The sequence below is a fragment of the Canis lupus genome, chromosome 15 (genome assembly GCF_048164855.1).
Source record: "Canis lupus baileyi chromosome 15, mCanLup2.hap1, whole genome shotgun sequence".
Lineage (NCBI taxonomy): Eukaryota > Metazoa > Chordata > Mammalia > Carnivora > Canidae > Canis > Canis lupus.
This window is the reverse complement of record NC_132852.1, coordinates 38284302-38292980: the sequence shown is the minus strand read 5'-3', so window position 1 is coordinate 38292980 and position 8679 is coordinate 38284302. Positions and strand designations below refer to the sequence as shown.

General features: G+C 40.4%; 1 protein-coding gene across 4 annotated transcripts in view; it reads right to left on the bottom strand.

Annotated features, from left to right (window-relative positions):
• AP3M2 (adaptor related protein complex 3 subunit mu 2) overlaps nt 1-8679 on the bottom strand; it is a 41757-nt gene that overhangs the window by 11261 nt on the left and 21817 nt on the right. For 3 of the 4 annotated variants that reach the window (XM_072776640.1, XM_072776638.1, XM_072776637.1), the window contains 3 exons: nt 8520-8653; nt 6969-7176; nt 6346-6490 (listed from right to left, as the gene is read on the bottom strand). In XM_072776640.1, coding sequence (XP_072632741.1) covers nt 6346-6490; nt 6969-7176; nt 8520-8653 — 487 coding nt within the window. Of the gene's footprint in view, nt 1-2708; nt 4967-6345; nt 6491-6968; nt 7177-8519; nt 8654-8679 lie in introns of those variants that run through there. The other variant, XM_072776641.1, reaches the window with a different exon arrangement.

The window sequence follows — 8679 nt, the reverse complement described above, 5'->3', positions numbered from 1 at the left end:
TTCAAATGTTTCCTCTCATTTGTTTGGCATATACAGATTATTGTATACAATGTTTGGTTGCTATAGAGTAAAAAGGGGGAAGAAGGCAGTTCTTGGTTTGGCAGGAAAATAAGGCACTAAAGAAACACTAAGGTAGAATGGAGATGGATCACAAAACGGTGAAGAGAAACTTTTACTGAGTTTCAGTTGCAGGAAGTATGAAGGGATCTTAAGGAAAAACAGAGTTAGGTAGGGGTGAGATTTGGATTGGTGGGGAGGTGTGGGCAAGGTATCCTTGAGACCAGGAATGTCACTGCATGGAAATATAAAGATCTGGAGAGCAAAATGGGGAGTGGGAGAATGGGGAAGGATTCTGTATAGGTTGTTGGAAGTGAAGTTTATGAAGAATATAGGTAGGAATTTAGATCATGCCTTGAATGCCAAACTGAATTTTGGACTTAATTCTGTAGGCAACTCTGAGCCACTGGGACTTGTAACACAAGTGATGAATTGAGCATGCCCCAGGGAAAATGAACCTCCAGGGGGATGAAAGCAGACTGGGTAGGGAGACTATGGACAGCAACCACAGTAGAAAGAAGCAAAGGGGTACGAAGACCCCAAGCATGACCTTGCTGAAGCCTAGCAACATCCCACTGCTGCTCACACTAGAAGCCTGTACTGGTCATTTTCTTCCCATTCCATTTCCTGTTCATCTGAAAGAATTAACTCCCAGACCATGGGGTGCCTGGCTGGCTCAGTCCGAAGAGCACACAACTCTTGATTTCCAGGCTATGAGTTCAAGCCCTGTGTTGGGTGTAGAGATTACTTAAGTAAATAAAACTCAAAAGAAAAACTAAAAAGAATGAACTCCCAGACCAGTCCATGCTCGTATGTTACTTAAATAAAGCTGCTTGCTGCTTCTCTTCGACTACTTGCTTAGCTAGAGATGCAACTCTTATTCCTGGCTGCAGCCTGACAGGTATTATCACTGCCACTCCAGATCCAAGAATAAATCTGAGGATGCTTACTGTTGGATATATGCCAGCAGTTTCCTGCAGAGGAGAAAAGGTGGTTGCAGTTGGCTCTACCTCTTGAAAGGCTGTGAGAACTGCTCAGAGGTTCTTAGAAAAAAAGTACATAGTTCCAGCTCACAAAAGAGACTCTAAAGGCCAGAAGCTTGATATAGAGGGGAACAAAACCCAAACACCACTGAAATGCTCAAGCACCCAGAGCAGTTAGATAAATGCAGATCACAGAAACTGAAGTCAGATTTCTCTCAACCTTACACTGCTCACATACAAGTTCCCCCGTGCAAGTGGTGTTTTTTTTGTTTTGTTTTGTTTTTTTAAACAGAAGCACACCTCAGCCATTTGAGACAAACACCGCTCCAGGATGGCAATGGCAGGAGTCCCATCTAGTTAGTGCATCTCTGGCAGGAATTCAGTGGGTTTTACCCCCTCCCCTTTCCCTTTGCCTTTCTTCAGAGAGCCGGGTGAATGAAATGAATTCAAACAGCAAGGCCCCCTGGATGGAATCGCCAAGTCACAGGCCCCAGCATTCCTCTGGGTGAAGTCCTGGCAACTATAGACGAGATGAAGACAATTGCTCACAAGAGGTCACAGACCGAGCTACAGGGCAGAGTCCCAGCAAATGGAGCCCTTTGAATTACACTCAAATACATTCAAAGAACAACAACATATCCTTTTCTGGCATGAGTTAGGAAATTTAGGATAAAATGTCTGGAAATTAAATAGTTTATTAAATTAATTGGGGAAATTAAATAGTTCCTTATCCCCAGCTTGTTAATAAAGCATATAGACACTAACAGGTCTGAAGGACAAGAAAGATTCTCGGGTAGCTATGCAATACATTTTAGTGGTAGACTGAGAGGAACTCTGACAATGGAAACTGCTGTCCTTCTAGACCTTACATCTGGTTATCAAAAAGTGTCATAAATGTTTGGTTCCACGTTTAACTTCAAAAGCCAAAAACTCACATAATTTCCACTATTTGCAATCTTGGGGGATCGTTTAAGAGTTTCAAATTCAATTCCCCCTTTTAAAATTCTAACAATTAAAAAATTAATCCCATTGCTAACACTGAGTCACCACCTACTGGCCACAGAGGCAAGTACAAGTATTGTAAAATTCACCTGGTCAAACCACAGAACAGCCAGACCACAGGTAAAGACATGTTAATAACTAAGATAGCATGGAGTATTGATAAACACCAAACACTGTAGTTCATAATGAAAAAAGTCCTAAAGTCTTTTCATGGCCGAGGGATTTACCAAATGATGTCGGTACAAATGATGAAATAACCACCACTGACCATACTTTACAAAGACGGTCCATGACTTATCTTCCAAGAAATCTTTACTACAGTTAAGATTTCTAGGACCTTGAAGCCCTGTTTCACACCTGAACTGACCAACCCAAGATCAAGAGTGGGGAAAGCACTAGAACAGCCACTGGGAAGCTTTAATGGCTTCATTTTTTCCACACTGGGGGAAAATGACTCATCTTCACCTTTGTTCTTACCACCTTAAAAAGACATTAATACCAACATCCCCTATTTCCAGAGGTAACAAGAATCACATTATACACATGGCTTCAGGTCTACTGGTTGAAAAGACAGAAGCAGTAAGATCATCCTGAATTGTTTTATTTCTTACTGCTTCTACCTAGCACTACTGCTAGTCCTGGTAACAAAACACTTAGGACATAGAGGACTGGTAAAACTCAGCTTTATTACGATTTAAACACAGGAGATACTTCCACACATTAACCACATATGGAATTGAACAGCTGAACCAGGACACCCTGCACTACTTATGCTAACACGTGGCTGAGTGGTCATGGTGATGCTCCACGGGGCTCCAGAGGTCTGCTACACAGGTGATATATTACTTCACATGCTAAGGCTCATAGGTCCTCTACCCTAGATACTTGATTTTTCGTCAAATTCTTCCCTTGAAATTAGGATGAGCTGTCTGAGAGGTAATAGAACAGCTGGATTTATAACCTAAAAATATCCAGGGACCAAGACTGGTTGTTTCCTATCACCTAGGAAACCTTAAATCCTTCAGAGCCCACAGGAGAAGTAATTCCAAGTATTCTGGATTCCTAGGCAGAGCTGTTTCCCCTACTATGTCAGGTGTGTATATAGGACATAGTAATTCAGAACAAATTCTGGAGTGATGGGAGTATGAAACACACCTGTTTGTATACAACACAATTTATCCCAGAGGAAAACCATAAAGCAGCATTACTCTGCAGCAAAAACAAGTCCAGGAAGTAGGGAGATAAGACTAGCAAAACAAAATTGCTTAAGTATTTGGAAACAGGGCTTTAGGGAAAAATTACAGGGTTTGGAGAGTACAGGTCTTCATTTTTCTCCATGCATGAATCAGAGCATAATACCACTCCTTAAGCTATAACAATAATTTTAAAAACCTGTCTTTTATATAAATATTTAAATGGTAATAGGCATATTGAACTAGAATAAAAATTACCCATTGGGAAAGTCTGAGGTACCCCCTCAGCTACCATGTTTCTGTGTAACTGGGTTACACAGGATCAACATGGCCCATCATCTTTAATATCAGTTTTATTCAAAGGTTCAGGGTTGTTGTTTTTTTGCTTCGAAACAAAGATGGATTGGTAGATCTATATTATTAATAGATCTATTATAGAGTCAAGCACAGGAGACTCCAAGGAAATAACTTTACTGAGCAGCTTCCAGGATTAACCACGCCCCTCTTTACATTTTACTCATAAAGTAAGCTTTCTCTTTACTCAGAGTGACTGATGGAAAGCATTAGAGAGCAAGGCTTAGACTCCAGCACTTGTCTGGCTCTGAGAAGTATAAATAAGGAGTCGCTGGGCTACAGCTGTGATGCACTTCATGAAGAATGAATTGGCCATCTACACTCCAACACTGTGACACAAAATCTGGCTGTCCTACGATTATGGGACTGGTTTTTCTGAAACTGTCCTTGGGTAACAGGAAAAAGGCTGAATTCTGTAATGTAAAGTGAGTAAATTGTTTTGGGTTACGGAAAGGGGCATTTCAGGCAACCTCCACCAGGAAGAGGGAAGATCACCTTCTCACTGGAGATGACAGACCAAGTGCCAACGGCCAACAGTAGTTAGTATCTGAACACTGATCGGATATCGTCACAGTCTTCAAGGGAAAATCTGACTCTACTGGGGTTTTCTGTGTCATTACTGGACTCAAATTTAAGAAGTTTCCAGTTCACTTCTAGAAATACTAATGATTTTACATATATCAAAGTAAAGGGATCAGAAAGAAACCAACTCCACTCTTTTCCTTCCAATCCTCCATGTGAGGCCTGATTGCCTTTCCTGCCCCTTTTACTTGAGCCTGTGTCCTCAAACTTCTTCAACACTGTTTCCTTTCTTCTCCCTCATATATCAGATCCTTGACTGGCCTTTCCTTGACTAGCATTCATTTTCTTCCAAGCTTTCTTTCCTTCTTTCTCATCTTTCTAATATTTCTTTCTACCTTAGAAAACAAAAAGTCGTTCGTTGGCTTTAGATAATTAAAGCCAAGCAAGTAACAAAGGCCAGTCTTTTTCTATGGTGACCAGGTTAAAAACTGTTAAATATGGCATCAAGTGTCTCTGCCCTCCGCCACACATTTCTTCTCTCAGGACGGAGTTGGTGCTGTGTTCCAGTTCTGGCTGGTTCTCCCTGGCGACCCTTCTCTCCCTTGATTAGCTCCACACACTGAAAGCTAAGGAAAAAAGGGAGTGGGTGGGTCCAGAAGGGGGTACTGACCTAGGAGACAGGATGATATTTTTTACTTTTAGACAAGTAAGAAAGGGAAAAGGGTCCGTGACTGTTCTTTTTGCAAAACTCCCTTCAGGTTCGAACTTGGAACTTTCCAGCTTTTGTCATGTATTTTATGCCCTTAAAGGGTTTGTACTTTTCTCCATACATATCCAGACGATTCACCTTGAGTCCTGGAAGGAAGGAACACATAAGCATTGTTCAAAAGAAGCATGTGGGACATCTGGTTAAATTTGTTTTAATTCAGAGGGATTGGTGGGAAAGAGAGAGTAACAATGACCCAGAAAAGCAATAGTAATTGTCCCCGATTTATTTCACTTTTCTGAAGCTCACAGATTTTTTGCTCTTGATCCATACACTAATAAAAACTGCTCCAACAAAAAGGTATCCTATTGGAAGACTTGGAAGACCTTTTTATAAGTTGGCAAGGGCAGAAAAGTCACATGGGGACTGAAATAAGGATAAAAGAAAAATAAGACTCCTCTATGTTTTTCTCAAGTTATTAGATGGAATACATGATTTAACAATAATGAAATTAATGAATAATGATATAAAATATAACTTAATGAATGAATTAATAAATGAATGCTGCCTAAGCATTCTCAATACTAAGCAAAATACATTTTATACTATATAGGGCTTTAAAATTTGTGAAGTGTTTAAAGATGAAAGAGTTTATAATTTATTTTTATTTTTATTTTTTTTTAAGAGTTTATAATTTAAATGAATGCTAACCACTTAGACAAGTTCTGTTGGTAAAGAAAAATAGGAGCCTCATATGAAGCTGAAGTCATCTCCTACCTACTTCACACAATTGCTCTAAAGATTAAATAATAAAATAGATGAAATGAGCTTAAAACAGTCCCTGGTGCATAGTAACTGCCCCATAGGCAGTTAACTATCATCACCATCATCCTGAGACAGGTGCAGACTGCAGCAGGCTGACGTGGGTTCCACATAGTAATAAAAGCAAATATGAAAGTCCTTCTGAATCTGGGGGAAAGGAGGGGAAACTATTCTTCTCAGTCACTAGCTGAGAACGCAGAAGGCTTCCCATCCTGAAAACCCTGGGAACTCCAAAGTAACAAGCCCGGGATGACTACACACCTGCTCATCAACACTCTGTCTACACACATTGTTTCCTTCTTTTTTTTTTTTTTTTTTAAAGATTTTATTTATTTATTCATGAGAGGTAGAGAGAGAGAGAGGCAGAGACATAGGCAGAGGGAGAAGCAGGCTCCATGCAGGGAGCCCAATGTGGTGGGTCTCCAGGATCATGCTCTGGGCCAAAGGCAGGCACCAAACCGCTGAGCCACCCAGGGATCCCCACTGTTTCCTTCTTAACTGTGTCTTAGTTATGTGCAGTCAGATCACTTTGGCCACCTTCAAAGTAAGGATGATGAACATTCCCCACAAATGCTAGAGGAGATTTTACTCAAGGTTACCTATCAGGTAATGAAACCAAACTCCATAAATAGGGAGGCAGTACAAGAGTTTCTGAGATCTGTGTCCTACTTATGTTCCCATGAACATAAGGTTGTAAGTCACTCACCGGAAATGGCCAGCTGCTGTATCTTAAAGTGCAGGTTAATTGTGGGGTTCTCATCAGGTTTGGAAGCTCCAGCCTGAAGACTCATGGTCCCCTTCAAACTTGGCAGCTTTTGGGGATTTATTTTTCCTACATCCCATGACAGCATCTTCAAAGAAAAACAAAGCAGTCACAGTGGAACCCTTCATCTGAGGTGGCTGAGTTCTAACCTCAGGGCATCTGTTCATAGTATTACCAGCTGCCTCTAAAGTGGTTTTCTTTTCTTTTTTTTTTTTTTTTTAAAGATTTTTATTTATTTATTCGTGAGAGACACAGAGAGAGCCAGAGACATAGGCAGAGGGAGAAGCAGGTTCCATTCAAGGAGCCCCATATGGGACTCGATCCCAGAACCCCAGGATCACTCCCTGAGCCAAAGGCAAACACTCAACCGCTGAGCCACCCAGGCATCCCTAAAATGGTTTTCAATAGAGAAAACTATTTGTCACCACAAATTATCTCAAGGAGAAAACGATGTCCCTTTGATTAAGCTCTTTTCAATAAGGTGTAAAGTCTACATGGAGAGCTCCCGCAGAAATAATTCTATTTAACATCGGCAATTCAAAACTTCCTGTGTGTTCTCCTCCTACCTTGGTAACTGGGTCAAATGTGTGTGTCCCCTGAGATGGTGTGAGGCTCATATTTAGGACTCCTTTGGGCATCTGGCTGGTGACGATCACTCCCTCTATGGTCTTTCCCATAGTCTGCTTCGGTCCTACTGTTATTTCAAAGCGTCCAAGTGAGCTACTGTCCCGGAAACTGATGTTATGTTTAACGTACACTGGAATTGCCACCAGGCTGGAGTAGAGAGACAGAAACACCATTTCATTACTACACTGGAAAAATGGCAACATTTCTCCTTTTATAATAAGCATCCCCCCGCCCCCGCCACTGACAGCTTTTCCTTCCTTACCTAATTTATTCCTTATATTAAAAAAGAAGCACAGGAAAAAACACCAGTAATCTTTCATTTTTTTAATAAAACTAAGATGCTGTCTAGTAAGTCAACTAACTTCTAATGACTCTGAATAATATTAACAAAAATCAAAGGTATACTAAGCCTACTATGAGAAAGGCATTAGAGATAAAAATTAGGAGTCGCTGTATTTCTGTGTTTTACTTTATGACATGTGACCAGTAATTATTTGTACTTGAGAGAGTACTATTCACACCACATGGGAGTGCTTTTACTTGACTTCCTCTGATCCTCACAAAAACCCTGGGAGGTAGGGTAGGTTGTGAGACAGAACAAGAAACAGAAAAATCACAGAGTAATACCAAAGCAGTAATAGTTCTTTTTTTTTTTTTCAGTAATAGTTCTTAACATGTATTAAACACTCTCATGTACCAGTGCTATGCTAAATATTTTATCTCCATTATCTTGTTTAATCCTCCCAATAAGTATGAAGTATGTACTGCTACCGTCCTGATTTTATACATAAATAATGATGTCCTTACACTTCACTAAGATGAAGCAATTTGCCCAAGGTCATAGATCATAAGTACTGAAGACGGGGTTCAAATGTGGGCAGTCTGAGCCCAGAGCCTTTGTTCTCAAACACACAGATATTGTCCTAAATTATTTATTACAAATCACACAGGAAAATATTGGTGGCTTAGAGCTATCATGGCTCTCTCCAGTCTGTATACCTTCTATTACACACCTTCTACCAAGGGCTTCTAAAGTCCCTGCACAAAGTATTAAAGAGAATGTTCAAGACCAAAGATGACTGGACTGCTTTTTAGAGTTTTTCATAGCATCAGAGCATAGTTTAATGCTCTTTTGAGTCAGGAGGATAGAATACAGGTATACTCAGGTTCCAATCTGAGAAAAAAAGTGTTCTTGTTTAGACATATACCAACAACAAAAACAGCAGCAAACTTAATGAGTACCAACTTTGTGTTAAGCACTATTTAGATTGTTTAATCTTCAAATAAGGTCCATTTTTTGTTTTCCACTTACAGATAAGAAAACAGACACAGAAAGGTTAAACAACTCACCTGAGGTTACCCAATTAGTAAGTACAGAAGCTGGAATTTGAACCCAGGTAACTAGAGCCTGAGTCCTTAATCACTACGGATACTGTTTCCACATATACACATAGACACAGATTCTATTCTTAATTATAAGGGCCGCTTACTTCTGTGCACTGACATGGTAAGAGAGCAGGCGGAAGTTTCCATCAGGAGGGATGAAGGAGAGGATACGCTCAGATTCCCAGCGCTTGAAACGAACACAAGGATGGAAGCTGACATCATCCAACAGCCGAGGATTCTGTACTCATCAGGCAAGGAGAAGCA